This window comes from Stereum hirsutum (genome assembly GCF_000264905.1).
Source record: "Stereum hirsutum FP-91666 SS1 unplaced genomic scaffold STEHIscaffold_13, whole genome shotgun sequence".
Lineage (NCBI taxonomy): Eukaryota > Fungi > Basidiomycota > Agaricomycetes > Russulales > Stereaceae > Stereum > Stereum hirsutum.
The window spans coordinates 1,237,369-1,264,703 of NW_006763143.1; the positions used below are offsets into that span (position 1 = coordinate 1,237,369).

At 51.6% G+C, this 27,335-nt stretch overlaps 10 protein-coding genes across 10 annotated transcripts; 3 read left to right on the top strand and 7 right to left on the bottom strand.

Annotated features, from left to right (window-relative positions):
* Window positions 1-95: 95 nt before the first annotated feature.
* Window positions 96-1,884, bottom strand: STEHIDRAFT_149030 (uncharacterized protein; the record flags this gene model as incomplete). Its single annotated transcript, XM_007307562.1, has 6 exons — window positions 96-381; window positions 448-764; window positions 823-1,163; window positions 1,218-1,414; window positions 1,481-1,609; window positions 1,672-1,884. 6 exons carry the CDS (start codon window positions 1,882-1,884, stop codon window positions 259-261), a joined length of 1,320 nt encoding a protein of 439 aa, XP_007307624.1. The 3' UTR covers window positions 96-258.
* A 138-nt stretch (window positions 1,885-2,022) lies between these two features.
* Window positions 2,023-3,015, bottom strand: STEHIDRAFT_101813 (Endoribonuclease L-PSP). Its single transcript, XM_007307563.1, has 4 exons — window positions 2,865-3,015; window positions 2,710-2,804; window positions 2,522-2,650; window positions 2,023-2,451 (listed from the first exon to the last, which is right to left on the bottom strand). Exons 1-4 carry the CDS (start codon window positions 2,917-2,919, stop codon window positions 2,356-2,358), a joined length of 375 nt encoding a protein of 124 aa, XP_007307625.1. The 5' UTR covers window positions 2,920-3,015; the 3' UTR covers window positions 2,023-2,355.
* Window positions 3,016-3,455: 440 nt separating this feature from the next.
* Window positions 3,456-9,330, top strand: STEHIDRAFT_83705 (MFS general substrate transporter). The gene is made up of 31 exons (XM_007307564.1): window positions 3,456-3,765; window positions 3,821-3,884; window positions 3,940-3,963; window positions 4,029-4,055; window positions 4,106-4,119; window positions 4,171-4,232; window positions 4,292-4,305; window positions 4,361-4,462; window positions 4,518-4,581; window positions 4,634-4,663; window positions 4,720-4,794; window positions 4,857-4,900; window positions 4,959-5,219; window positions 5,281-5,363; window positions 5,423-5,531; window positions 5,607-5,693; window positions 5,778-5,799; window positions 5,859-5,927; window positions 5,995-6,031; window positions 6,114-7,031; window positions 7,092-7,197; window positions 7,256-7,327; window positions 7,390-7,474; window positions 7,536-7,608; window positions 7,674-7,743; window positions 7,803-7,940; window positions 7,996-8,046; window positions 8,098-8,232; window positions 8,296-8,508; window positions 8,573-9,238; window positions 9,292-9,330. The coding sequence occupies exons 1-20, from the start codon at window positions 3,578-3,580 to the stop codon at window positions 6,244-6,246; spliced, it is 1,509 nt and encodes a 502-aa protein (XP_007307626.1). The 5' UTR covers window positions 3,456-3,577; the 3' UTR covers window positions 6,247-7,031; window positions 7,092-7,197; window positions 7,256-7,327; window positions 7,390-7,474; window positions 7,536-7,608; window positions 7,674-7,743; window positions 7,803-7,940; window positions 7,996-8,046; window positions 8,098-8,232; window positions 8,296-8,508; window positions 8,573-9,238; window positions 9,292-9,330.
* Window positions 9,331-9,667: 337 nt separating this feature from the next.
* STEHIDRAFT_63281 (ubiquinol-cytochrome c reductase iron-sulfur subunit) lies at window positions 9,668-10,742 on the bottom strand (the record flags this gene model as incomplete). Its single annotated transcript, XM_007307237.1, has 5 exons — window positions 9,668-9,730; window positions 9,785-9,813; window positions 9,875-9,909; window positions 9,962-10,451; window positions 10,523-10,742. 5 exons carry the CDS (start codon window positions 10,740-10,742, stop codon window positions 9,668-9,670), a joined length of 837 nt encoding a protein of 278 aa, XP_007307299.1.
* Window positions 10,743-10,901: 159 nt separating this feature from the next.
* STEHIDRAFT_160116 (diaminohydroxyphosphoribosylamino-pyrimidine deaminase) lies at window positions 10,902-11,485 on the top strand (the record flags this gene model as incomplete). Its single annotated transcript, XM_007307565.1, has 2 exons — window positions 10,902-10,914; window positions 10,971-11,485. The coding sequence occupies 2 exons, from the start codon at window positions 10,902-10,904 to the stop codon at window positions 11,483-11,485; spliced, it is 528 nt and encodes a 175-aa protein (XP_007307627.1).
* Window positions 11,486-11,873: 388 nt separating this feature from the next.
* Window positions 11,874-12,872, top strand: STEHIDRAFT_160117 (uncharacterized protein; the record flags this gene model as incomplete). The annotated part of the gene is made up of 3 exons (XM_007307566.1): window positions 11,874-12,143; window positions 12,216-12,412; window positions 12,485-12,872. The coding sequence occupies 3 exons, from the start codon at window positions 11,874-11,876 to the stop codon at window positions 12,870-12,872; spliced, it is 855 nt and encodes a 284-aa protein (XP_007307628.1).
* A 1,190-nt stretch (window positions 12,873-14,062) lies between these two features.
* On the bottom strand, window positions 14,063-15,897 carry STEHIDRAFT_63097 (glycoside hydrolase/deacetylase; the record flags this gene model as incomplete). Its single annotated transcript, XM_007307219.1, has 8 exons — window positions 14,063-14,237; window positions 14,302-14,443; window positions 14,509-14,597; window positions 14,678-14,947; window positions 15,011-15,038; window positions 15,092-15,307; window positions 15,372-15,407; window positions 15,534-15,897. The coding sequence occupies 8 exons, from the start codon at window positions 15,895-15,897 to the stop codon at window positions 14,063-14,065; spliced, it is 1,320 nt and encodes a 439-aa protein (XP_007307281.1).
* Window positions 15,898-16,072: 175 nt separating this feature from the next.
* STEHIDRAFT_101818 (uncharacterized protein) lies at window positions 16,073-17,414 on the bottom strand. The gene is made up of 5 exons (XM_007307567.1): window positions 17,162-17,414; window positions 16,840-17,051; window positions 16,618-16,770; window positions 16,409-16,540; window positions 16,073-16,342 (listed from the first exon to the last, which is right to left on the bottom strand). The coding sequence occupies exons 1-5, from the start codon at window positions 17,298-17,300 to the stop codon at window positions 16,175-16,177; spliced, it is 804 nt and encodes a 267-aa protein (XP_007307629.1). The 5' UTR covers window positions 17,301-17,414; the 3' UTR covers window positions 16,073-16,174.
* A 508-nt stretch (window positions 17,415-17,922) lies between these two features.
* STEHIDRAFT_63205 (FAD/NAD-P-binding domain-containing protein) lies at window positions 17,923-20,493 on the bottom strand (the record flags this gene model as incomplete). The annotated part of the gene is made up of 12 exons (XM_007307232.1): window positions 17,923-18,115; window positions 18,201-18,339; window positions 18,404-18,510; window positions 18,609-18,735; window positions 18,803-18,907; window positions 18,977-19,073; window positions 19,123-19,338; window positions 19,406-19,445; window positions 19,502-19,526; window positions 19,597-19,639; window positions 19,709-19,891; window positions 19,972-20,493. The coding sequence occupies 12 exons, from the start codon at window positions 20,491-20,493 to the stop codon at window positions 17,923-17,925; spliced, it is 1,797 nt and encodes a 598-aa protein (XP_007307294.1).
* Window positions 20,494-21,230: 737 nt separating this feature from the next.
* STEHIDRAFT_170793 (uncharacterized protein) lies at window positions 21,231-26,327 on the bottom strand. Its single transcript, XM_007307568.1, has 17 exons — window positions 25,941-26,327; window positions 25,399-25,890; window positions 24,835-25,346; window positions 24,687-24,778; window positions 24,498-24,634; window positions 24,327-24,438; window positions 24,154-24,271; window positions 23,904-24,099; window positions 23,663-23,836; window positions 23,399-23,598; window positions 23,165-23,334; window positions 22,999-23,098; window positions 22,818-22,938; window positions 22,523-22,751; window positions 22,092-22,454; window positions 21,960-22,036; window positions 21,231-21,899 (listed from the first exon to the last, which is right to left on the bottom strand). The coding sequence occupies exons 1-17, from the start codon at window positions 26,226-26,228 to the stop codon at window positions 21,441-21,443; spliced, it is 3,840 nt and encodes a 1,279-aa protein (XP_007307630.1). The 5' UTR covers window positions 26,229-26,327; the 3' UTR covers window positions 21,231-21,440.
* Window positions 26,328-27,335: the final 1,008 nt, after the last annotated feature.

The window sequence follows — 27,335 nt, forward strand, 5'->3', positions numbered from 1 at the left end:
CGCTATGGTGTGTAGCGTGGGAACATTTGTCTGTGGCAAGTTAGCATGGCTGTGGCCCACTGGGTCTTGCAGGATGTTCTGTGTTTTAGAAAACGCGGGTTACTTATAATTTCTTCGCTCGGAGTCTCGAAGAATTAGTTCTGACCATACATGTCGAGGCAATGTACAACAGCAGGTATGTATACATTGGAACGTGACCAGCCCGAGCGGTTCTGCGATCAATATCACGCCACACGTAAAGTTCTCGACCCATGAGACCTACCAGCCCTTCCAAGGCACCCAAACATCCTTCACTTCGTTCGCAGTGCTATCCTCTTCCGAATCAACGATGTAGTACCACGGATATGCTGCTGCAATCAGGCAGGCGTGCTGGCCCACAATCTGCAAGCTCGTCAGTGAGTGAGCTTTTCCGTAACACGGAAACACCCAACGAGGGAAAAGGCTGACCTGCACAGTGCTACCAATCTCAAGACCTTCATCCTTCAACGCCGCCTTCTCTCCAGAGGTCTCCCGCGTCAACGTGCCATGCTCCTGAGATATCCTACCCAGCTTCCACGGCTTGCCAATCACCTCTCCATAACCGCTGATAGGCCCGCTGTCTTTGCTCATAGCAATGGCGCCGGCATCACACATGTACTCATCGGAGCCGTCGTCGCCGCGACCAGGATAGTGTGAGACGACTGTGGCGACGACCCTTTGGGCAATTCGACGACGGTCAATCAGGCTAGTGTTGAGCTGCTGCAGGTCGAGAAGTGGGTAATTTCCTGGAACGAATTTGCGGAGTGAGTAATTACCATAAATATCATGAAATAGGTATAGTACCTGCATGCAATTCTAGGTCTCCATGTAGAAGCGAGGACAATCGTGCTCTAGTTTCTGCTGTGGCTGCATGTGCGGTTGGCGTAGATCCAACTGAGAGTACGAAACGGGGATGGTTTGACAAGTCTTGTCCTGCTTTCGCGAAGAAATCCAAGGCGAGCTTCGCAGCCAAATTCACTGCTTCCACCTCGGAGGAAAGGAAGGAGGAAGCCTCAGACGGCGAGGTGGATGCATACGCATTTCCAGCATGGCAATAGAATCCTCGCAAGCTGATGGCAGAGGACTCAGACGTTGCCTTGAGGACAGATTCAAACATGGGAGAAGATGTGACGACTCCAGCCCGCCTAACAAAACATGAATTTAGATATCAGGCATGGAATCAGAGGGATTTTGCGCACTTTTGTCCACCGTCGATCTTGACAAATATTGGCCATTTTCGCTGGGTACCCTTAGCCGTCTCAAATTCTTGCACTGCTTGAATTTGACGAGGGTGATCAATCATGAGCACTACATCCCCGCCATGCGCGTTCAATGCATCCTTCAGCGAGGAAACATCGGCGATCTTGTTGATCGCAACGGGTAGACCGTATAAGAGCTATAGAATCCAATCGATCAATAAATCTTTATTGATTTAAACGGTTAATACGATCCATTAACTCACGTCCTTCACCGTACCGTCCGCGACCAGACCGGCATTCACTACCTCCCACGCTTCCATGAGCGTCGACACAACGACACGATCTGTCTTGTCTGAGGAGGACACAAGTTGTAATCTCGACCCCTCAGAAGTCTATAAGGTGAGTAGTTTAGTCACGGAGCCTCGCTAATGGAATGAAGCCGATGGGGCCACACCTTGTGAGTCTTCAGATGGGCACGGAAACCGGCGCCCCATTGCTGAGCATTCTCGTGCATCCGAGCACAGTTCTTCGCAAATACAGCACGGTCGATGACAAAAGCAGGAGTTCTGAGGGACTCCAAAGGCTTGCCTACGAACTCCTTGACCAGTTCATCCTTCTTCGGTAGGTTGAGGAGTTCATGAGGAGTCGATGTGTTGTACGAAGACATGCTAGGCTTTTTGGAGATTTTCAACCAAGAGCTCGTCGAGATGCAGGATAAAAGCCGATTCGTTTACGAGTGTGAGCACACAACAGACAACTGAGATTATAATTCATATATAAGCAAGGACCTCCGAGGGCCAGCGGGGCGGCGTGTGTTGAGTACATGGTCAAGTGGCACATTATCTTATCTATTTCGATGATGAAACGAGCGCGGATGTTCGGATCGGAGATCCGTTGGGAGTGGCAGACAAAATACATTTTTTTCTGCTCACATTCTGCGTTTACGAGTAGGAAAGCGACGACTCTCTGGAGTACAGCGCTAGCATCATGAAGGCACTATAGGATGGCCAGTGCCGGTTTTGTTGCAAAATGTGATGGCCGTTGCGCCACAACCCCTGTCGCAAGCGGGATATTCCTTTTCTTCTTCAACAACGTCTTCGTACAACAATCTTTTCTTTCACTTTACCCTCACACATACTCAAGTGCTCGCAATCGCCTCAATCTCGACGTCGACATCTCCCGGAAGCTTAGCGGCTTGAATACACGTCCTGGCCGGCTTGGGTGTGGGCAAAAGCTTTGGGGAAAATTAAAGTCAGGTTGCCTTGAACATACTCACTCTGATTCACCAGGAGGCTATTACACACCTGCTCGTACACCTCATTCATTGCCGAGAAGTTATCCATGTCCTTGAGGTACACGTTGACTTTAAGAACCTTCTCCCACGACGATCCCGCAGCCTTAAGAACCTCTCCGAGATTCGCGATGCATTGGGCCTACGACACATCTCGTCAATGAAGCATTACAATCGAAAGATACCCGAGACGTGACGTACTGTGTGCTCCTTGATACCTCCTTCAACTAGCTTTCCATCCTTCACGGGAGTCTGACCGGAGAGGAAAATCAAGCCGGGGACCTTCGTCGCATGGGCTGGGCTCAATATTCGGTGAGTGCAGGCTTTGGATGAATCAGATGAGAATTAGGACATACACAAGATGTGCTTGTGCTGCCCGACTTCAGTGGAGTTGATCTTTTCGACGGACATGATGAAGACTGGAGTTCAAGGAGTGGAGTGGTGTTTGTTTCGTGAAGAGGAATGCGATCGATATAGCTCGAGGCAACGTTATCTTTCCTATCATCCACGGAGCGGGGCCACGCTGACTTTCTTGGTACTGATATACAGTACAGCTTTCTCAGATGCCGCCGAATGCGGTATGCTAATATTGCGGCACATGTGGACACCGAGACCGTTCCGGCTCCGTACATTCCACTTCCCTTTTCTCTGAACGGAGGTTCACGCCCGCGAGCGAGCAATGCACTTTCAATACTCCTCTGCTTGTCGTCCAACCTTGTTGCTCTGTTTGCAATATTGACCGGATGGTCTTCTTCAACTACCCAGTTGCCCATATCTATTGCATATACTATTGCTCAGATATCGAGCTCACGGTACAATTATTTGTGCTTGTATGCCGCTGCGACCGAATCTCGTTAGGGAGCGTTGAGAAAGGTACAGGCGCCACTTTGCGTATCAGAAGGCTGTTCGGCACTGAACCTTCGTTCCGTTCATATGATACCATGGTCAGGCGGACTATCTAAACGCGCTTGGCAGCATGTATAACTTGGTGCATGCAAGGGAATGACGGCTTCGTCGGTTCTTGCTTGTTCTTCCTCCGTCCCACGACCACCTTCAACGGCTCACTGTCATGTTCTTTCGAGACCGAGAAGCTAGTGCCTCTAAACAAGATGCGAAAGACGGCGTTCTGGATGCTGCTTCTTCTGTCAAGCTCGGTTTGAGTACTGAAGTCGCTGTGGACGAAGCCAGAGTTCAGGCTGAAGAACGCCGTCTGAAGCGCAAGTTCGACTGGTTACTTCTCCCTCCCCTGACTGTTATGTGCGTGTTTACGAGTTTTATATAAAGGTAACTACCCACTCAGTCCTTTCGTTAGGTACCTTTGCAATGCTTTGGACAAAGGAAACGTCGGTAATGCGAAGACAGACGGATGGGACAAGGTATGCGAAAACTCTCACAACCCATCCCTAGTACTCAAAATCTGTTATCCTATAGGACGTAGGCCTTGTAGGGAACCAGGTGACAGTCTTGTCCTAATACACATTCAAGCACTAAGCTGACCATGCCTTGACGTGACGGTGTAGTATTATCTGCTCGTCATGATATTCTACGTGAGTATATGCTTAGTCCACTTCTCAAGTCTGATGCTAACCTTAAATAGGTCCCTTTCTGCCTGTAGGTCTTCATTCTTTCACGATGCAGGACGAAGTCACGAGCTACTTGAAGGTCTGGTACACCTATCAGCATTTTCATCAAAAGGTTTAGCGCCGCCAGAGTGCTACCCCTCAGTAAGTGGCCACCACACGCCGTTCCGGCTGCTTTATGCTAACTATGTGGGACTCATTAGTGATGATTGGCTTTGTGCGTACTCTGCGTCATTTTCATCTAGGGCTACGTTGATTGTTCGTGACCTCAGGGATCCATGGCACTTTGTACAGCAGCCGCGAAGAACTTCTCCGAGATATTTGCCATTAGATTCTTCTTGGGGATATTTGAGTCTGCCATGCTTCCAGGAGTGGTCAGTATTCTTTTAATAAAAGGGCACTTCAGCGGTTCTGAATCCATCATTCAAGGTCTTCTATCTATCCACATTCTACAAACGTAACGAACTCGCCTCAAGAGTCGGTCTATTCTATGGTGAGCAAAAGTGACAATTATTCTGTTAGTCTATATTAACAATTGTGTATAGCCGCTTCGTCCATTTCCGGAGCATTTTCGGGTGAGCATCATGCTCTTCGCTTTCACAGTTTGAGTTTTCAACGCGTCGTCGAACAGGTCTCATTGCCTTCGGAGTCTTCCACATCAAGAGTACGAAGTACCATTCATGGCAGTACCTGTTCTGGATCGAGGGTATGTCCCTTGCAATCACGAATCATGATATGGAAAGGTCAATATAAAAATATGGCTTCTAGGTGGATCTACCATTTTCTTCGCCGTCTTCGCTTTCCTTTGGCTCGTAAGTCACGACTAACCTCCTTCCGCACTTCAATATCAGTTCACTAACGTTCCCCCAGCCTAGATCTCCCGCCTCCTGGTGGTTCCTCAGCCCCCGCGAGAAAGAACTCGCTCGACAGCGCGTTCAAGCCGACTCATCCTCTGTCGTTAACGAGAAACTCAACATCCGCACCGCCTTCCAACCTTTCAAGGACTGGCGATACTGGGTTTGGGCGTGGATCAGTCTCGCGCTGGGCGTCCCCCTCGCAAGCGTGAACAACTTCTTGCCACAGATCGTCGCCAGTCTGGGATACTCCACCGTCAAGACGAACTTGTACACAGTGAGCAGACTTACTGGAAATGTTTCACATATAGATTTTGACTGAGCGCTACCTCCACTAGGTGGCTCCAAATGTCGTTGGTACTGTCGCATTGGTCTTACTCACATTCAGCTCCGACTACTTCCGTGAGAGGTCGATCCACATGTGAGTCAAGTGCCACCTAGAGAAGCCTTTCTCGCTGATGATACATACCAATGCTACAGCTGCATCCCGCTCGCAACAGCCCTCGTCGGTTTCGTCATACTAGGATGCATCGACCCTTTGAAAGACAAAGCGGTCGCTTACTTTGCCTGCTTCCTTCTGACCATGGGCGTACGTCTGAAGTTCATCCTAACTCTTATATATTCGACAATACTGACCTGCTGCGCTGCTATGGATTGTGCATAGGCTTTCGCACCGTCTGTTCTTGTGGCGTCTTGGTACTCAAATAACACGATGAGCGAGAACCAGCGTGCGGTTGTGGCCGCAGTGATGGTGAGCTTGCATTGATAGCGTTCCACAACTTCATCCCCCACTCACAACTCTGCATTCCCTATGTTCGAATGGACCTTCGTATAGGTCGCCCTCGCCAATGCTGCCGGTAAGTCAAATGGAGAACATGTTCATATTATATCGGACTGAGCGCAAGACATTCTCTAGGTCTGATCTCTACAAACGTCTTCCGCACGCAAGACGAGCCGAAATACGTCCCAGCTCTCATCACCTCAGGTACGTATAATAAGAACGATGCAGATTTCATATTGACAGGCTTTAACCACTTTTTATCTCTACGCAGCTGTATTCGGAGGACTCTGCTTGGTCCTCGTCGCAAGGTTAGCAAAACCCACACCATACACATTCCTGAGCCCCAGTCACTGACCATGATTGATATGTCTGATGTTTTTGTAATAATAGCCTGGGTGCCTATATGCGCTGGGACAACAGAGAGCGCGATCGCGCGCAGGGTAAGCACATCAGAGCAGGAGACGTATCGACGCAAGAATTGGACGACGGATTCCAATCAGCCTCGTTCCGCTGGATGTACTGATGGGGATGTTCCTGTTACTGCGACGTATATGTATGCCTTGCCGCTTCCGGCCACCGCACTTTGTAGACAAGAGACCGGTGCCTACATATCTTTTCTGTGTTGACACCGGCGGCGTTGACGTTGTGATGATAATGATGACGATGACGATTGGAATCCTAACATATGCATCATTCATGTGTTCCGAGTCGAAGAGATCGTTACCTCGTTCAGAGCTATCGACGATCGCAGTCCAGCCAGCGGAATACGTCCCTTGCTCGTGCTCGAGCGATGAACCTGTAAAATCACAGTAATGACACGCTTTCAATTCGTCGATCTATTACAGAAAATGGGGTTTCCTAAGAAAGGGCAAACCACTGCTAAACACTCGGAGAAGGAGTAACGACTAAACCTGCCTCTGCATGTTTTATTATTGATTATTTTTCTCTTGCGAGAAACGCACGAGGGGCCCAGCAAAGAAGCATGAACCTGCAAAAAAAGGGGAAGAAAATACAGATCACAAAGGCTCAGAAGTGTGTGTGGCCCTAAAAAGACGAGGTTGTGGCGAGTGGCGTCTGCGGGCTTCACATGTTCAGCAACGACAAGATCAGGGAGTTGAGAGACCTAGACATTCGGATGAAAGGCACTCGACCAGAGATTACGGGCAGAGGCTTTCACTGATGGGCTTGCATGATGGCGTCCGAGATGAATGCGGCCGAGACGGGTCTTCCTCCGAACCAACGACCATTGAGACCTTGGACGGCATTGCGAGCCGCGTCGATAGTACCGAACCTAACGTAGATCTCACCCTGTAGGGCATTTTGTGAGCGATATGCAGATAAAGCCGGAGCGTGAACGACGATCCGTACCTGTGTTTCTTTTTCAACCTTGATGCGGTCAACTGGGCCATATTGCTGCTCGCATTCGCCCTTGACGTCTTCAGCCAGCTCCTTATCCCAGTCGCGCTCCGTTTCCCTAAGCACGAAAGTCCATGTAAGCTAATGACCATGTACACCAAGAACTGCGATCTTACTCTTCAGGATTGAACATGTTCTTGAGCAGCACGGACTTCGTCTCCATGGCCTGCGGAAGGTTGGGCTTCGCGCTACAAGGAATACAGCATGGTCAGATCGATACCACTAAACATGATAATATAAAGGAACTTACATCGGCTCCGGTGTCGACCTGCTCGGTTCAATCCTGGCAAGTTTCTGCATTAGCGCTTGACGAGATGCCGCGTTCAAATTACCACCTGTGGAAGACGATAAGCATGCGTAGCCTGCAACGAATACCTGAAAACGACGACGACTTACCGCCAGCTTCATCCAAAGAGTCCTGCTGGGCGTATCGCGCAGTGCCCTTTTCATGCACTGTGTTGACGCGCAACTGATGAAAGTAGCACGCAAGGTTAGCGCCTAAGGCCCCTGCTCAACATGGAATAAAAGACATACCGTACGACCCGCAAGCTCAAAGCCCTCCATTTGCTCCAGGGCCATCTTAGCGTCCTCAGACTTCTTGTATCTAAGAAAACAAGAATTTTAGCAACATGAACCACCTGCTAGCTGTGCAGGTAGACGTACTGGACAAAGGCGTAGCCCTTGCTACGGCCAGTCGTAGGATCCCTGTGGAGATCAACAAACTCCAGTTCTCCGAACGGTTCAAAGACCTGTTTGATGTCACTCTCGGTGAGGTTGAAGTGCAGAGAACCAACGTATAGTCTGTGCGACATGGTCAGAAACGTTCTTCGCAATTCAGACAGGATGAATGACATACTGCATGGACCCTCCATGGGGTGCGCTGACGCCCGGGGGCAGGTTGAGATTTCTGGAGAAATTTGTGAGTAACTAGCCACGGTGAGAGACGAATATCACTCACCCGTCTCCTGGGTGAAGCCTGTTCCTTTCGGACTCAGTCAGTTGAACCATGATAGGGAGCCCCATAACAACAGTGCCACTCAGAGCGATCGCCTTTTCGACCAGTTCAATCGAGCGGAACTCGACGTAGCCAATGCTGTAAGCGAATGTAAGCAAAACCGTCTCTAAATTAGGAGAGGGGAGAGGGAGAGTGGCTCACCCTTTAGAACGCCGGGAGAGTCTGTCTGTGACGATCCTAGCATCAAGCACTGTGTTTTCGCCTAGTTTATCCTCAAAGAAGTAACCCAGATCACGCGCAGTGAGTCGAGCGGCAAGCTGAGAGACGAACACAGACCGAGCTTCGGAATCATCTTCCTTCGGCTCTTCATTCGTGGGGTCGTCCGACTGCTGGGCATACGATGGGGAAGGGCGCCTAAAGAAATACATCAATATATATGAGAAAGAGAACCTGTGAGGAGTATGCGGAAAAAACAGACCTGACAGGTGGCGGTGAGGGTGGTCTGCGATTGCGGCGAGGGGGCCGACCGAAATCGTCATCGGGAGGGGGAGGAGGAGGTCGACGACGGTCGTCTCCTCCTCTCCTCTCATCTCTCCTATACCTAGGCGGATCGTCGAACTCGTCCCTCGGGTCGCGGGGCGGTCGAGGTGGCCTGTCCACCTCGCGTGAAAAGGCCCTCTCAGAGCCCCTGCGAGGACTTTCCTTGCCATGGGAAGAGGCCACGCCATCCTCGACGACCACATCCTCCGCGCGCTTCCTCTTCGACCGTTCCTCCACGTCCACTTCCACGTCCTCGTCGCGTTTCCTCCTCCGTCCATCTTTATCTTTCTCGTCCCGCTCACCACGGTCACGATGACCATGTCTTTCCGTGTCTCGTTCCCTGTGTCGCCTCTCCCTGTCCCTGTCCCGATCAACATCGCGCTCACGATCCCCCCGATGCACTCTCTCCCTCGAACGACTACGGCGTCTTTCTCGGCTACGACTGCGTCGACGACGTTCACGGTCACGGTCCCTATCCCGGTCACGATCGTCGTGGCGCTTTTCTTTACGTTCCTTGTCCACGCCGCGTTCCCTGTCCCTAGAAGTCGACCTGTGAGATCTCCTGGTACGATGCGTATCTGTAGACCTGTCTCGAGAGCGAACACTGCGCAGTGTCAGAGATGTCCAACGAGAGAGTCGATATGGCGGAATACATACGATGCTCGGTCTGAGGGTTTGTCAACGTCCATCTTACCGTTCTCTGACATGGTGGTGGCTGCAGTAAAAGGTGCTCGTCCAAGAGCCGAAAGAGGCGCGTGTCTCGCGAGTCGCCCGGAAAAATGTTACGTAATGCGGGTGGCGGAACAACCTGGAACAACTCGGTGTCTTTTCTATTTTCGGCCACTCAAAAGGGCAAGATATAGGCTCTGCTACAGAGTGCTCCTTGCATAGCTGGCCACGCGAGCCAGGTAAGGAGTATGCAAACTGGTCCTATGTTCGCGGTGCGGAAATGAAAGTTTGATATCTATGTCAAGGACATTGATTACGCTAAACCCCCATCTACAGATATCCTCAGACAATAAAAATCCTTCCTCTAACCAATAACGAGCTTGCCCTCGGCGTCGTTGAAATCGTGTTCGGGAACCTCGAGGTTGAGCTGGAGCAGAGTGGTCAGAATGGTACTTGTCAGGTTAGGAAAGCAAGAACTTACAGGAGCAGGGCCCTTGCGAGCGCGGCCGGCTGTAAGAAAGAAAGCAACGGATTAGCGACAGCGTCATTGCCACAGTCAGAGCCAACGCACAGATATCGTAGTGGGAACCGTGGCACGGGCAGAACCTAACCAGCAAAAAAATACATCAGCGTTTGTTTCCAGCGAAATCCCAGAAACACATACCATCCTCCATAATCACCCGCCTCGCCGATAGGCACACAACCCAAATGTGTGCAAACGCCCAGCATGACCAGCCACTCCGGCTTCTTCGTCCTCGCCTCGTCCGACTCTGGGTCACGGAACGTCTTCCAGTTCGCGCTCCTCGCCTCCTGGATCTCGTCCTGCGTACGATGACGGATGAACACGGGCTTTCCGCGCCACTTGATGATCACGTTCTTCCCCTCGGGAATGCTCGCGAGTTCGACCTCGACCTTGGCGAGCGCAAGAACGTCGGCGGACGCGGACATCGTCTGCAGGAATTCGGTCACGGTGGACTTCGCGACGGAGGCGGTGATGATACCCATGGAACCGATCATGAAGTATGAGAGGGCACGGTTATTGGATTCGGAGGCGGCAGCGTACTCCTGGAGGTCGGGGACTTCGTTCGCATCTCTGCGGACGGCAGTAGTGTGGAGTAAACGAGGTTGAAAGACGCCAGTGGTAGGTGCTGAACATGAACATTAAAAACAACACGGTCAGCCGTGTAGTACATTTCGGACTCTGTCGCGCCATGCGTACCAGTGATGTAAGACTTGTTGAAGACACCGCTCGAAGTAGACCTGTACCCGCCAGCCCACTTGGACGGGGCGTCCGACCTAGGGCCAGGGCCATGACCGTGACCATGTCCCGAGGCGACCGCACGAGCGGCTAGGTTCACCGACGGTGCTGAGGGCGTTCCCGACGCGAGCGTGCGTACGGTGGGGGCGAGGGTGGCATACTTTTTGGAGAAGGAGGCCATGGCTGGCGGTGCCGTTGTATGTATGTAGTGTTTGCGGAGGGGACGAAACGGACGATGAGCGAAATCAAGCGCGCTAATTCGTCCGGCGTTTGCCTTGCCTCCTCTACCCGATCCTTTCCGCGGCGGTCTGCGCCACAACGCCAACCTACATAACCAACAATGACATCGCTCGGTCAGTCCGAGTCTTCGCCGTCGCTCTATTTTTCTCACTTGTATACACCCCTTCAGATGAACAGATGCATTATATGCGCACCGCTCTTGCAGAGGCGGCCAAATGCGAGCCCACTCCTACCGCTTTCTGCGTAGGCTGCGTCCTCGTCACCCACTGGCCATCTCTCCATGACCAACCCCCGGTCATGCTCGCCACAGGCTACTCCCGTGAGCTCCCAGGGAACACCCACGCGGAAGCGAATGCCCTGGCAAAAGCCAACCTCCTCGATCCAAACGAGCTCACCAAATTATTCTCCGGCACTACCTCCATCTCCTTGAACGAGATTCTACGCCACACCGACGTCTACACGACCCTCGAACCATGTTCGATCCGTACCTCAGGTCTCGCACCCTGCGCCGACGCACTCATCGCCGCCAAGATCCGTCGATGTTTCATCGGCGTCGGCGAACCGGACGATTTCGTCAAGTGTGAGGGTGCTCAGAAGTTGAAGGATGCTGGTATCGAAGTCGTCTGGCTCAAAGGCCTCGAAGAAGAATGTTTGAAGGCTGCAAGGCGCGGTCATGATGCATAATGCGTGATACCTAAGGAGCTGGAACACGCTTGATGTTATCAACAGTATTTCTCGTTCTCATTTCTTGGTTGTGTATCCACTGACACTGGTCGCCGCATGCTCTCCATGTACTTTTATTATCCATCCCTGGGTGTTAAATGTAACATCAGCTTCATCCTCTATCGCTTTACTGGGTGAACCCAAATTCTCAACAATTACACAGCTCTCCCCGCACTCCTATCCTCGCGTGGTTGTCGCGTCGCGTCGCGCGACTCATTGCCGTGCCAGTTGCCAGTGCCAACGCGCCATATCCAATTGTCCTATGTTTCATATAATCACAATGCTACTGACACCCGCAGTCCAACTCTTTCCCTTCAAATTATCCCCCATCTTCCTCGTCCACTCTGCCATGACCACCACACTGGTACTTGACGCCCCGTCCCCACCGATGCTGCCACGAATCTGCTCAAAATCCCGCTGCAAAAAGATACTCCCACCAGAGTCCGAATACACCTTCAAGACATGCGAGAAGTGTCGGGCCTGCGTGCGTAAGTCGAAGGCGAAGGCGAAGACTGCCGAGGCAGAGGCTCGGGCTGAGCGTAAGCGCAAACGAGGCGTGGATGGCGAAGACGTTGATTTGGATTCCGGCGATGAATATGAGAATGCGCAGAACACCACAGTAGGTTTCAAGTACGATTCCCCCCATATTATCTGTCACGCACTAACCTCTCTCTCCCTCTCGGGTCTCCAGACATTCCAACGCTTCGACTCCGCCCAAGCCCTTCTCGCTACCTTACAGAAAACATTCCAACACTCGGCCAACATCCGGTTCAGCGGCTCTTATGATCATGAGATCCCAACTGCCGACGTATCGGTGCCAATGACGGACAAAGAGCGCATCGTAATGCTAGCAAATGAAGTGTGGAAAGTGACCGGTTATCGATTCACGTACGTCCGTTTCCTTTCGTCTCTAGGTGTACTTACATTCAACTGTGGCTTATGCGTGGATTCAATGAACAGCGTCCACGACCACGAAACCTTACCCACAGGCCACAAAACCCGCTTCTGGTGCTCCCAGGACCGCGCCCGGAAAAAGAAACCCAAGAAGGCGAAGGACTCAGAACCCGACGTCAAACGGCGCGATAGTACCGAGGGGATGCAACGATTCGACTGTGCCAGTCGTCTGAGTATCACCTGTCGCAGGGGTTCGAGTCCCGCCCTTCGACTCGTTACGCTCAGTATCGATCACCATGCTCGCCATACGGAGTACTGCGATGGGAGGACGCTGCCCGAGGTCCGAACTGCTCTCATTCCAGACACACACCTGAGTATGACAACCCAAACTTCATCGCCTCATCATCCCACAAACTCAAGCTCGAATCACACGCCAACGTCAATACCCAACTAATTTACCCAAGCACTCTCTCTAGCTCAAGCTTTGAACCACACAGGCGCAGATTCAGAGTTACAGACGAGCCTTCATATTTTACCACGACAAATAAAACACATCTCGAACGCGAACTGTTCACAAACGAAGGGGTGCATGCAAATGCAAATAGGGCATATATGTAGCGGTTCACATCTCCAAAATGCGATGTGAACTAAACGCATGACGGGTTCAATATTTCACAATTTTGTCTTGTTGGAGCGTCATAGCTCAATTTACATTTAGTATGAACTCGACGCGAGAGCGGCCTCCTCCTACCTCTCCCTGTTCGCTGTCATGGTTCAAAACAACAGATACACTTTGACAGGAGGCCCGCGTACTGTAGTATCAAGAAGAACCGCGACATCCGAGGTCGTCAGCAAGGAAACGGGGATGCGAGCAGAAGTAGACCCGTCTCGAGAATCCAAACTCAATGTGAACTGAATATTATATCCGGCACCACATCCGGGATTCTGAGTTCACACTTTTCGCTTTCAGAATGATGCACAAAACTGATGTGAACCGCAACGTATATGCCCTAATGCAAAAAAAAAAAAAAACAGGAGCTATGTAAAGACAGACAGGACAAAACGTAAGATAAACGAGGTCACAGAGTAACTAAAACAAAGCGACGAAAGGGTGGTACAATAATCAGAGGCGAGGGGAGAGAAGGGAAACCAACAGTCCAGACGTCCACGGCGGCCAGGCCAGGTGTTAAGTTCGGGAGTACGATAACTATTAACTAGTCGACGACGAACTGTACGGATCGTGCGAGTGGCGAGTTGATTGAATGGAAAAATACTTCACAGAGCGTGCACGTGCATGGGAAAAGGTATATGTGTGAAGATGTACGCGTCCGAACAAAGGTCCTTTATATACATCAGCCGGTCCGCGACACGCCGACCGCGAGATCTCCTACCCTACATCAAGTCATGAACCGATTCAACGATCATCACGTCATGAGCTTAGAGGAAAAGAGCACCAGCCCCAGCGAGGACCGCGGCACCCATGGAGAGCACGATAGCACCCATAGACACGCTGCCTGCCACGACCGTACGAGGCGAACCACTCGTGTCGTTACTTGAGCCGCTGCTGCTGCCGCTCGTGGCTTGTGCAGAGCCGGGAGCGCCAGAGGAGACGGTAGCGACGGCCGTGGCTACAAAAACAAAGTATCAGACCATAGCCATCGAAAGTTCTCGAGGGAGAGACGTACCCGAGACCGCTGGCGGGTTGGTGCTGTTGTCGTTGGTCTCGATATAGGCATCTGACAGTGGGAGGTTCAAGCAGCTAATGACGGGCATGATGTTGTACGATCCGTGGGCGATAGCATCAGGAAGAATGTATCCGCTGTAAGACATGCAAGTGTTAGCACGAACATTGACACTAGACGTGTTAAGTAAACAGCGCGTACGTGGCCAGCTCGACGGTCTGCTGGAACAGGTCGTGCTCCAAGACGATAAATCCGGTATCGATAGCGGAGGCGTTGCCCATAATGTTCTCCCAGTTCTGAAGAACCTGTTGGGGCGTGATCGTACCAGCATGGATGTCGAAGTCTGTCGAAAGTACGAATTCATCAGTATTTTTCGAACTAGGAAGTACGGCCTACAACAGTACGTACCTCCGGTGTCGAATGTAGCGGTAGCGCTAATACGAGTCCAGATGACAGGCGTCAAGCCCATCGCTTTGGCAATAGCACGAACACGGTCACTGACGAAAAAGGAAATTGAAGTACGCGTCAGACGCTGTGGCGCTAAAGTTGAAATTTTCCTAATGAACACCATACTCACTCGATGTCACCGAATGGAGGACGGAACTGATTGGGAGTAACACCGAGAACGTCATAGATGACCTTCTTGGACCAGCCGAACTCGGCGATGATTTCTTCGTTGGAGAGCGTGGTCAAGGACGGGTGCGACCAGGTGTGGACGGCGATCTGGTGGCCGGCCATGTACTCTTCTTGCAACATCCCGGGGAAAGAAATCACACGGGAACCGACTGTGAAGAAGGTTGACTTGAGGTTGACTTGGTCGAGGTATGCGAGAAGGTCGGGAGTGTAGCTTTGAAACGCAAGAATGTTAGTGAGGCAGCGCTGATATGGCGGCGGGTAAATATCGACTTACAAGGCGGGTCCGTCATCGTACGTGAGACCTAGTGAAACGTGTTAAAACGAAAGCTGGGAAAGAACGGGAGACAACGCGTACCCCAAGTCATTTTGTCCGGGCAGTCGACGATGTCGGTATCACGAGTGTAGCCACCGCAAGTCCACCAGCCATTTTGAGAAGCGTTTGTGACGGCGTTTGGGTTGGAGGGGCATCCACCAGCAACGGTCAGAGGGATATCAGGGATGGTAACGCCAGAGTTGGCAACATCCTTGATCCACTGCTGGACCTCGGCCGAGTCAGTGGGAGGAGGTGTATCTGAAGGGCGGAACGCGGGAATTTAGGCGACAAATGAATTGATTGTGTAAAATGAAAGACAAACCTAGGGCGGGGTAGTTGCTAGGCGAGAGCTTCGAGACTGCAAGTCATCGTAACAGAGTGTGTGAAAAAAAGACATTATTCAGCATTCCTGCCATCACGCGTTTCACCGGGAGCAGAAAAAAGAGTTCGAACTGGACGATTGTGAGAGAACATGAGGACTCACTATCTGGAAGACCTGGTGCTCCAGAGATCGCTGAAGGCGTTGAACCAGCAGCGAAAGTGGTAGTGACAGAACCAGTGGCTGCCGAGGGTGCATTGGATACAATCTGGGTAAGTGGCACGGCAGTGGGGTTGGTAGACAACAGCGACACCGAGGGGGCTGGTAGAGAAGAGGCCCCGCTCGATGCGGCGGTTACAGAAGCACCGCTGGCGGACGAGCCAGAGGCAGCAGAAGTGGACCCGCTCGAACTTGCGGCAGCGGAGGATGAAGTTGTGGATGCCTGGCGGGCTTGGAATAGATGGTTGTTATTGTGGCCGAGGGCGAGTGCCGGGAGGGCAGCAATGGAGAGGGTGGTGAGCAGAAACATGGGCGGTGAGGGTTCGGAGCAAAGAGCGACTGGACGAGACGTGGAGAAGCAGAGACAAGAGGCGAACTGGGCTCCACTCGCTTCAGGCAACCGTTCCTCACGGTGACGATGGCTGGCTTGGCGCCCAGCCCGTCGGCTCCCTCCGGTCCCTGCTTCGTCTTTTTTCGGGCCACAACGAACACTCAAAGCAGCAGTATATAGCACAGTCAGTCAATCCGCTATCGAAACAGAGGGCATATATCATAGAAAAATAACAAGTCACGTCCAGTCTGCCACTTCATGCCTGCTTCGCCTTCTTTGCCCGCGGCTTTTCGAGGTCAATCTCCTCCGCGTCCTCGTCATCATCGTCGCTGTCGTCCTCGTCGTCCGTGAGGTCGTCGTCCATCCGCCCCGTGAAGAAGTCGATGGCGTCGGGGAATACCTCGTTGGCGATGATCACGCCGAGCTATACCACAGAAATAATCGTCAGTCATCGCCACATCACAAGAGTCTGCAAGAAAATAGCACGAACTTCGGCTTGGTCTTTTGTTCCCGCGAAGAAATTGAAGAAGCTCCCGGGGTCCGCAATGTCGTCTTCGTCCAGGACCTGCGGGTACAGCTTCTGCAGGTTTTTCGAGTCGTCCTTCCAGTTGATCGTCGACGGCTACCGTTCATCAAAGTCACGACTCAGCACGTTTCATAGCTTTTTCGCTTCAGCACTGCACTAGGCCGCTCACTCACCTCGATGGCGACGTCACGCTCCCACGAAAAGTCCTCCATCGACGGCGTCAGACCGTCCGCATCTGGTTTCTCATCTGCGGCCGCATTCGAAGGAACGAACTTGTACACTTTCTTCAACACCGCGTCGCTGAAGAACGGGTTCTCCTTGAAGTACTGCATTCACGAATAACGCGTGTCAGCCTACACACTCAGAATAAAGAAAGAAAGAAAGAAAATACGCACGAATTCGATAGTGAACACTTTGGGCTCGTCTTTGTCCCGCACGATCCAGAGATCCTCGAGGTAGCTCAACGCGAGCTTGTCCGTGTGATGCTGAGCGTGCATCTCGATCAACCTGTGGTTCATCAGCGCGACCGCCCAGAAGCGCGGGATGCCCTTCAACACCTCTCTGCGCTTCTCGTACACAGGGGTCAACGTAGCCTGTGCGCGGCGCTCTGCACGCGTCAAGAATAGAAAGAGTAACACACAGTCAGCATGGAACTCGTAGGCTTCATGGGGTGATGGAAAGACAAAGGGCAGAACGATGGAAAGAAGGGAAACATACCGAGGATGAGCTCAGCACGACGAATGTCCTTCGCGATCTGGTCCAACTTCGCAGCGTCCTCCTCTCCAAGCTCAGGCTCCGGAATCGGGTTCTTCTCAGTCTCAGCCCCAGGAGACGCGCGCTTCGTGCCTTTGGCCATCGTGTCTTATTCTTTTGAGTTGCGGGGTGTGGGTGTAGGGAAGGTGGAGCGAGCGGTCGCTTTTTTGTTGAAGGATGGGATGCGGCAGAAAGAGATGCGAACTGGCGCTTGAATGGAGAGGAAGGGTGGAAGGTGAGAAAGAGTTGGATGAGAAAATATTTGTTAGCGGGCCTGTTACGCTGTGGCGCGACGCGTCACGGGAGAAGATTTTTTTGGATGCCACCCCAGAACGTTCCGGCCCGGGCGCATGTTCAACATTCAAAGCGTAACCATGACGCGACGCGTCGCGTCGCGCTCGCTCCTTATCTACGTATACGCGACACCTCGTATCGGGCGAGAACTTGTCATTTTACGATTGCTGGCACATTGAGCCATTACACAATAATTGTTCGTACTGATAAATACGTAGGAAACGCATCGGGAAAATATGGCCAGCCACGACTTTGACTACTTCAGCGCATACCGATCCGGAGCCACACCCTCTTCGTCCGCCTTGATTTCTGAACAACACCTTCATCAGTACGCGTCAAAGTGGCTAGTAATCAAACAACACATACGAAGGGCCAAATAACGGGAGTACGACCTCGCCATTGAAAAGTTTCCTGTTCCGATCATCGTAGCGTTAACCGCCACTGTGCCAGCCGACGTTGAAGTAAGTAGATGACTTACCGGACGCGTACCAAAACCTCTCATGACCACTATATCTCCATACACTACGAATTTCACCTTCCTCATTGAGCCCCCAGAACGGGACCAAATGCCCAGCGACTTCGGCTCCGCAGATATCCCGCACTATTTCTCGTGGATCTCCAAAACTATAGATTTACGAGGCGATAATTCGGTCAGTGGTCCGAAAATACTGAGTGTTTGTAGCACAACATAGAAGGACGTGATACTCACCCGGTAGCAAGGACAACAAGATCCACGTCGATCTCTGTTCCGTCAGAGAGTCTGACGCCGCTCGGGGTGTATTCTTTCAGAGCGAGGCCGGATACGAACTTGATACCCCCATTAGCGATAGATTCGCTCGCTCCAGTATCTTAAACGTAGACAAATAAGATGTGAGTAGCTGTGCAGGAATATGACTACGACACGCAACAAACCGATATAATATCCTCCACCTCGAGACCAATACAGCTGCATGATCCCAGCGTCGTCTGGTCCCATATTCGTGCGGAAGTCCACAGCATTCAGCTTCTCGCGCAAACCCCTGAGGAGTGGTACACCCCACCACCGTATACTGTCAGCGCATTCCAGTAACTGTGACTATCACGAACTCGAGATCATGAAAAGTTCAAATCGCTCAACTTGTCCATACCAGCCGCAATCCCAGGAAACACATGTTGGTGCATGAGCTTGGTGACTTGAGCAGGCGTAGAAAGTCCTAGAAGATCTGCTACATCGCGGGGAACAGGGCTCGAGTCTGCCCAGAGGCCTGTATATCAAGGAAATTTCGACTATGATGAGATATACTGGGAGCGTGGATACGACCGTCTACATACCTAGAATCGCCTCGATGGCTCTCATCGAGATGACATATGTGGATGAGCGTTGGAGCATCATCACATCCACCCCGGTCTCATGTAAATATTGCGCGATGTCATGGGCTGTATCATACGCGCATCGTTCTCAGCGTCATGTAACATCAAGTAGTGGGCGCTGCAATAAACAAATACCTGAATTACAGGCTCCAACCACAAGAGCCTTCTTCCCTTTATACGCACTCGAAGACTTAAACTCACTCGAATGCAAAATATCACCTCTGAAATCCTCCTAAAACTCCCCTTCAGTACAGTCCGTCCCCAGAGGTAAGGCAACGAACCTTTCCCGGAATTTCAGGTCTGTAAGCCAGCCTCGGACTCGCCGTACCCGTGGCAAACACCAGATGCTTGACTCTCAGGTCCTTCTCCTGGCCCTCGCGCGTGACTTTGACGCTCCAAATTTTCTCTCTAGGATTCCAGACGGCGGCGTCGATGATGGTGGATGTCCAGACGTTGATTTCCAGTGTGCGTGCATAGGATTCATGCCAGTCGCCGAGCTGTGCCGATATACCGAGGAATAATGAATCTTGCAGGAAGAAGGTAACATAGAGCATAGTTTCATACCTTGTCTTTAGACGGATACACAGGCCACACGGTTGGGTAGCTATGGAGAGTCAGCCCGCAGGAAGATGTCTACGACTTTGCCTTGCAAGGACTCACGAAAAGAACGGCATGTGATCGGCCCCTGCGACAAACACCGATGTCAACACCTCATTATTTCCATGTCATCCAATGAATGAAGGAAAGAAACTGACATGTGGGATCATGCAAGCACAGTGAGTCGTACCGCTTCCTCCACTACCACCACATCAATCAGCTCCTCACCCTCTCGACCAGACCGTGCAAGAAACAGAAGAAGCAACGTACGTTATCCCCCACACGCGCGTTCTTTTCCACGACCAGAGTAGATACACCAAGCTGACGGAGTTGGGCTGCTGTATCCAGGCCGCAGTGTCCCGCTCCTATTATGAGGACGGAAGGGTCACCATCTGCAAGGTCCATCTCACGTCGACGGCGTTCATTCCACGTTCTTTCCGGTACAGGGGGTCTCTGAGGAGATTCCTATTGATAGACCCAATGTGCGAATGATGCGGAAGAACTATGTTAGTACCGGTTTCGTTCGCAAATACTGGAAACAATTGAAAACTTGCCTTCGTGGCCCAGAGTGACTGGAGCGCAGTGAATACCGTATACGCCTTCCACGTTCCATCGGGCAGAGGCAAGAGTCTCACTATGCCCACACACCTCCCCAGCGCGGTATCAAACCCAAACCCAAACTGGATCCAAAACAAGTCGAGGTCAGGGAATGGTTTGCTCAGGGTAGGAGAAAGATGAGTATCCTTCGATATGGCAAGTGAGGACACTTGAAGACCAGAGGTGAGAACACGATCCGTGAAAAGGGCAGTGATGCGGGTGAGACCCTGTATGGATCGATAATCCCATGTGAGCGCTAGGAGATCCCTCCAAGCCGCATCCTCGACAAATAATTTGTTAAGAGTGGATGTGTCTTCGGCCCTGATAGCGTTGGAAAAGGAATCGAGCCATTGTTTAGCAATGTCCGCAGCGCAAATGTCCGAAGCGACAGTAGACCGTAGCTTGGACAAAGTTGGCAGAGAAGAGTGCGGTGTGGCACCGCTCAGTGGAGATGACATGTTGGGCCTATTCGAGTTGGACGAAACGATTTCCTCGCTCGTCATGAGGGATTATATACGAGCCTAGAATAGAACAACATGGGAAGGTCAAGGTCTTCCATATATCCTTGACAGGGGCTAAATGTGACCCACCATGTAGTCCAGATACTACATCCAGTCGGCGCGGTTCACACACCGATGAGACATTCTTACCGTCGGGAAAGGCTGAAGTCATCCAAAGGGTAGAGAACATAGGTCTCCTGAGCAACAATTCGACGTCATCCAGCACTTCGAGACGATGCGAAGGCGGGTGAGCAAGGGAGCAAGATACTATTTTGGCTCGTAGAGTGTGAACCGAAGTAGAGCTGACCAGCTTTGAAAGGACGTGGGCACGCATTGGCATCGAAGCTTGCAACATCGAATAGGATGTGTTATACCAGGTTATATCAGGCACTTGTCGAAGAGAACGGCCGATAGAACAATCTTAGTTAGCCAGCCAGAGAGTTAGCCACCAGCGACAGCCCAATCTTCGTCAGAGAAAGGAAAAGGTGCACGTCCAAAATCTAGGCGGACTTTTATCGTAGTGGAGGCAGAGAATTCAGAAGATGAATCTTCTAAGGCGCAAATTTCGAGGCTGTCAAGGACAAAGTTTGTGAGACTGCAAAGGACAACTCGGAAAACGGCTATGCAAGTGGACATACACGGCATATCGAGGCATATCTACCAAACACTCCTCTTGGCAGCGCAAGACATTCTCTGGGATCCTCAGGTGCTGCTGAACGTAGCATGGATTCATGTCGTAAACTATAAGTAAGTGGTCCAAAACAATGCTGGGTATAATAACTATACAAACCTATGGTATGAAAAAAAGGAAAGCGAACCATAAACATGTTAATAATGACTGAACATAGAACATAAATGTGACCTGAACCAAAAGGACCAGAAAACCGTCTCCTCCGCCAGTCCGTCTACCTCGGAGTCCCAATCGTACTGGTCCTCTCTAATAGCCCCTTCACCCTCCTACTTAACCTCTCTGCCTCCATCTTCCTCTCCCAGACCTGATACGCTGGCATCTTCTTCTTCGGCAACCATGCTGCCACACCAGGCCTCGCCGTCCCGTCCGCGCTCTTCGAGTTTCGCACAGACAAGTCCACGATGCGTGGGTTGGAAGAGAACTTGATGACATCCCGGTAGAGAACCTTGCGCTCCGTTGCTAGAGAACGCAATGTAGGAGGCGTGCTCGGTGTTTCCCCATCCGAATCATCCGTATCGGAAAGACCTGAGGCAACGAGTGCAGGTGTTGGAAGGCGACTGGGAGAGGACGAAGGTAATGGCGGAAGTTCCTGGATCTCTTTGAGGAGATCTTGGCCCTTGAGATATGCATTCTCCTGCCGCAGGTACCGAACGGCTCCGCGGAATGCCTCGATCTGTAGTAGTGTATATGGTTCAGTCAACGCATCTGATGTAGAAACAAACATGCTCCTAACCTGCTCTAAGAGATGCGATGTCTCAAGATTACCCTCAATCTGGATATTCTCCGTCTCAGGCACGACTACTCCGGAGGCTGTAATCAAACGGTGTCAGCACCATCAGACGGGGAACACTCAGGGTGAACGAACCTTGTCTTTCTGGATTTGCTCCTGCTGCCTTCAACTTCTGATTTTCCTGCTCCAGATTATCCAAGTCCGCTTGTAACTGCTCGATGGCATCCTCATATGCCCTCTCCTGCTTCCTCGCCTTGCCTAGCTCTCCTTCGAGATCTGCGATCGTGTCCGCCTGCTTCTTGACTGTCTCCATCCGTCGCTCCATGAGCTCGATCTTGACGGTCGACTCCTGAACGTTCTGTTCCTTGAGCTTGAGATTCCGGACGAGGCCTTGCATCTCTTCATTCAATTGGGCGACTTTGCGTTCGGCTTCGACGTTCACGGCAAGGGCAGCCTTGACTTCGTCGACTCTGCGGACCCATGGGGCAATGCCGGTCACTGCAAGCCAAAAAAAAAAAGTTCAAAAGTGAGCGATATACAGGACACTGTATTAGTCGAAGACGCACATTTCACCACATTACTGGGGTCCATAGTGATAGGAAGCAGAGCATTGGCCTCGGCGATGACTTGCGAGATCGCATCGCTCAGAGCACCCCAGCACGTCGCGACGTCCTTTCTGCTCTTCCAGACGGTCGACGTTGCCACCTCATTAGCGATATTCAGAACCTTTGATAGCTGGAACGGAGTCTTTGATCCTTTGGCATCAGACACGTGAGGCATCGTTTGTTGGGCAAGCTGTGTCGAGCTCGCGATCAATACACGAACTCAAAACTAGACGGTGTAACGAAAATGACAACGCACCTGAATACCAAAATTGACGAGCTCCGAGACAAGATTGGACAGGGACTTCAATTGCGGAGCCAAGCCTGCTTTCAATGCCGACGACTCATGGGTCAGGTCCTCGAGCCGCCTGGTCAGTTTCCTGTGACAAGATGGTAGAGTGTCAACAATATTACTGAAGTAGCGTTTAGATGATACGCACCTTGATATCATCTTCGCAGCCTTGTATTGATCTAAGGACTTCTGGATGGGTTCAAAGAATACAACCTGAGGATCAAGTTCACCCAGCTCTAGGATCATGTCTGCACACAGAAATGTGAGTCGGTGGCCAAATTTAATGCAAAGAGACACGATAGCCAGCTGCGTACCTTCATCCTTCAGTACTCCTTCAACAGCTGTCTTTGCCAAACCAACTGAAGAGGCGTAGATGTCAAGGTCGTGGTCCAACGTGAGCACGAATCCAAGCTCGCGCTCGCCTACGTCGAGGTCGAACCCTTCGAAGTACGTCTCAGCGAGATGGTCAAACTGAGCCTGGATCCTGTTCAATAGCATCAGAGAATCAGTTCATCGTCCAAGTGGGAAACACATGCAGGCACACTCACTTGGCTATATCGCTGACGCATTCTAGCTCCCTGAACTCTTCTCTGCGAAGAAGGTCGATATGCATGTCAAGCCGTTTCTCCATAGGTGCGATCTCCGGGTAGAGCCTTCCGACGTTGAGGAAAGTATCGACGTCGCAACGTCGGAGGATAGCTGCGAACCGTTTACAGAGTGTCGATACGTATGCAATCGAACCCCTCATCTAATATAGCACCCATCCGATCAGATCTCAACAATGCTTATGAGCAATGAATGAGGGGACGTACTTCGCATACGCCGACGAGCGTTTCTGTCACAGAACCGTTGAGCGAGTCTGGTAGGCCGTGTACTTGAGCGGAAACAGAGTTGATCAAGTCCGCCTTGAGCGCCATTCTCTGGAAGAACATGTAGCAGTTCGTGGCATCGCTGTCGCTCTCAACATAAACTTGAGGCAAGTAGGGCTAGACCGCACATTGGCATGCAGGTAAGTAAGCGAGGACCATGAAAGTGTTGATGCAAGACACGCACCTGGACAATGGTCAAGAGCTCGCGGGCTTCCTTCGACTCGATGCGCTTGACTTCCAAGTCGATGTTCTTCGCCTGGTTCTTAGAAGCTGTTGATTGAAGCTTCATGTTGAGTGACATGACAGCTGCAGATTGCGATGCCGCCGCAGCGTATTCAGATTGAACCGTCTGACTCTCATTTCTCGTTTTGTCAAGCTCGCTGGAGAACGATCAGCGCTTCCACTTTTGACTCCACAGGACATGTATAACGTACCTTTGAAGTTGTAGTACGAGTTCTCTGAACTGGACAATGGTGCCTTCTAGATCCTGGCAGACCTCTTCAAGGGACTCGATCTTCCGTTTTTGATTGTGGATCTCCATGTCTTTCTCGTCTGTTCAACCAGATGAATAGAAGTTCAGCGCCATACACTATTACAATTTGCTCACTGATGTCCTCCTGCAGGGCCTTCTCGGTGTCGACATGGTTCTCTTCCAGCTCATCACTGAGCTCTTTGAGAGCCTCGAGATCTTCGATGGTGATTCGCATTTCCTCGATTTTCTGTCGCCGATCAAGTCAGGGTCTACCCAGAGACATAGAAAAGCAAGTGATTGCCGTACCTCGCTGAGCATGAGATTCCGTTCCGTGAGTTGAACCAACATTTCTTCTGCGCCAAGGGCATCGTCGAGTTGAAGCTTGAGATCCTCGACCTGGTTCTCCGCATTTGACAACTTGATGAGAGTGGATTCCAACTCGGCTGTATCCACAAGAGTTAGTCGAATGTAGATCGTTTTAAACCTTCTGCTTACCATGGAGTTCCTCCACGTCCATGATATCTTTCTCCATCTCTGCAATCCGCTTCCGGTTTTCCTGTTCGGTCTCGGAAGTTATATCGCGCAAGCTGGGCGACAGAAATGATAAGGATGAGCATAACTCTTCAATAAACGCGAGGCGCACCGGACGAGAGCCTCCTTGAGTCGTGCATTCTGCTTCTCAAGCTGAATATACGCCAAAGAGCCTGACACTTGCGGATCAGTACCCTCTTCGACCACAATCCCTTCGCTCTGCTCTTTCTCCTTCATCACTTCCAACTCAACCTCCGCCACTGCCAGTTTCTCTCTCAACTCCTCCAACTCCGCCTCCGCGACTTCTGCCCTCTCTTCCGCCACCTCCTTATCCAACATAGACATCTCCAACTGCTCCTGCACATCCAACATCCTGCTCTCCGAGAGCTCAGACAGCTGTTGGGCATCCGCGAGTTCGCGCCGGGTGGCAATCAGCTCGGTTTGTTGGGAGTTGAGCTTTGCTTGCAGCTTGGGGCGGAGAGCAACGAACGACTCGGCTTCGCTGAGCTTGATTTCGAGTTCTCGAACATGGCGGGCGTCGTCAGCGCGTTTGGCTTCTAGAACGCGGATCTTCGCTCGAAGTTCTTGGAGCTCTTGAAGCTCTGCCTCGAACTGTGGAGGAGGCTGCGAGGCAGTCAATACTTGTTCTTTGAGTACGTCAAGGGCTCGAACTCACCTGTTCTGATAGCAAAGGTGACGATGACGGCGGAGGCACGTCTGCTAAGGGATTGGTGGGTGATTCTACAGGTCGAGGAGGAGGCGTGGGTGACCGAGGGGGTGGAGGTGGCGGTGTAGGCTCTGGTGCGGGTGGCTTGGGAATCTTGAAAGCAAGTGGTCGTGATGTAGACGGAAGACCCTGTGAAGGAGTTCCACCTTTTGGTGTACGTGGTGCAGAGCCATTCGGATTTGAAGCGGTTGGGTCTATAGAGGACTTCCGACGGTGGTGCCCACCAATAGATGCTCGGACACCAGGGCTCGCTGTGGCCGACGGAGGAGCGCGTTTGGTGGGGGAAGGGGGCCCTGGTCCGAGACGAGAGCGACCATTGGGCGCAGGTGATGTACCTGCTTTCGGTGGACTTGTGGCGCGAGGAGAACCAGGTGGCACAGACGAGCGTACAGAGGGCACGCGAGGTGAACTTCCGCTGGCTCGAACAGAAAGTGAAGGGCGCTACAAACTGGTCAGCAGCGCGTCCAAGAATAAGAATCGACGCGACGCACCCGACTACTCGCAGATGCCGCTGCCACCGCTGCCACCGCTGGCACTGCTGCAGGAGGCTCTGCCACGATGACCTTGACCTGGCTGGGTCGGACGAATACGCCGTAGTTGAGCTTGCATTGGAAATAAGAAACGCCTCCAATAGACCCGTCGTTCTTTCCTTTGCCCTCGAACAATTCTATGCCAATCCATTTGCCTGCTGCGAATGATGTTGTTCCGGCAAAGCGGACCACACCGCGTCCGACCGGGATTTCTACGACAGCACCTAGCTGTGGCTCGTGGGACGCCATGACGCGTCCCTGTATGTCCGAAAAGCTCTAGTGAAGGAAAGGCTGAAGGAAGGCAAGCTAAAGGTGGCCGAGAAGGAGTAGATGCCAAGAGCGAGTCAGTAATGGGGCAAGCAAGGGCAAGCAGCAGGAAGCGAACGCGTCTACAGAGTCAACAGTTGATTTCAAACTCCGAAAGGACCATCTGTAGTCAGGACTACAATCGTGGACTGGCGCCCCTTCCCTCCTGCGTCCATCACCAGCCGCGGTCACCAGAACTCCCCCTCGTAGCTGAGTAGGAGAGGCAGGCTGTAACATATTCATTCAATTTCTCCAAATCCGATTCCATGACAGTTGTTTAACTTACATGTAGAAAAAACAGTACACTCTCGAGGCTTGCGTCGAACGATCAACGCCCATCCTCTGCCATCATCTCATCTCATCTCATCGCCTTTCCTTTCCCGTTCCCGATAGGCGTCTCAGAGAAATCGTGCACAAGCTTTCCCGAAACATTCGATAGTCAGCGCATTTTCCTCGAGTTCTTCTCTGGGACGAATCTACCTTCGGAACAAGGCACAGGGTTTGGTAGACCTGAGCATCTGCTGCATTGCACACGTATCTCACCCTTGAGCGGCAATCCAACATGGCAAAGGTTCTGCCTCGTCGACCTCACTCGGAGTCCAAACACTCTTAGATGTTCCGAAACTGTCTACTGACACACTACCTTTGTGCCCTCTGGTCGTCTCCCCACAACAGGGCGCTCTTCCCTTGAAGTGCTGACAATCCATGTCCACGGTATGACCAATGACACCATGCCTTGCTACATAAATGACCAAGAATCCTGACTGTCGGTCGTAAATCCATGCTCTTCGCTGACTCTACATCTAGTGGATCAGCAAATCATTACAGCGGGGCAGTGGTCTGTTGATGTTTTCTCGGAGGTTGATCAGTCCGTGAGAGGAACAGCTGCCTCAAAAGTCAGCTTGATCTTGCACCAGACATTCACTCTGAATCGCGTTTCACTTTTATTTAGGTTGGGCCATATGGGCTTGAAATGCTTATAATAAGTATTCATCTGTTGCATTTGTCAACTGACGATCACCGGGACTAGGTGCGTGTCATAGTGGCTGA

Excerpts from the sequence above, each read along its gene's own strand:
- STEHIDRAFT_101813 (XM_007307563.1), bottom strand. The coding sequence starts at position 2,919 with ATGTCCGTCGAAAAGATCAACTCCACTGAAGTCGGGCAGCACAAGCAC. Across the intron at positions 2,651-2,709 it reads GAGGTATCAAGGAGCACACA|GCCCAATGCATCGCGAATCT; the intron begins GTACGTCACGTC and ends GATGTGTCGTAG. Across the intron at positions 2,452-2,521 it reads TGAATGAGGTGTACGAGCAG|CTTTTGCCCACACCCAAGCC; the intron begins GTGTGTAATAGC and ends TTTTCCCCAAAG.
- STEHIDRAFT_83705 (XM_007307564.1), top strand. The coding sequence starts at position 3,578 with ATGTTCTTTCGAGACCGAGAAGCTAGTGCCTCTAAACAAGATGCGAAA. Across the intron at positions 4,664-4,719 it reads CATTTCCGGAGCATTTTCGG|GTCTCATTGCCTTCGGAGTC; the intron begins GTGAGCATCATG and ends GTCGTCGAACAG. Across the intron at positions 5,532-5,606 it reads GCTTCCTTCTGACCATGGGC|GCTTTCGCACCGTCTGTTCT; the intron begins GTACGTCTGAAG and ends GATTGTGCATAG.
- STEHIDRAFT_101818 (XM_007307567.1), bottom strand. The coding sequence starts at position 17,300 with ATGGCCAAAGGCACGAAGCGCGCGTCTCCTGGGGCTGAGACTGAGAAG. Across the intron at positions 17,052-17,161 it reads TCGTGCTGAGCTCATCCTCG|AGCGCCGCGCACAGGCTACG; the intron begins GTATGTTTCCCT and ends TGACGCGTGCAG. Across the intron at positions 16,771-16,839 it reads AAGTGTTCACTATCGAATTC|TACTTCAAGGAGAACCCGTT; the intron begins GTGCGTATTTTC and ends TCGTGAATGCAG.
- STEHIDRAFT_170793 (XM_007307568.1), bottom strand. The coding sequence starts at position 26,228 with ATGGCGTCCCACGAGCCACAGCTAGGTGCTGTCGTAGAAATCCCGGTC. Across the intron at positions 23,837-23,903 it reads AGCTCTTGACCATTGTCCAG|CCCTACTTGCCTCAAGTTTA; the intron begins GTGCGTGTCTTG and ends TGTGCGGTCTAG. Across the intron at positions 21,900-21,959 it reads CATCGCATCTCTTAGAGCAG|ATCGAGGCATTCCGCGGAGC; the intron begins GTTAGGAGCATG and ends ACACTACTACAG.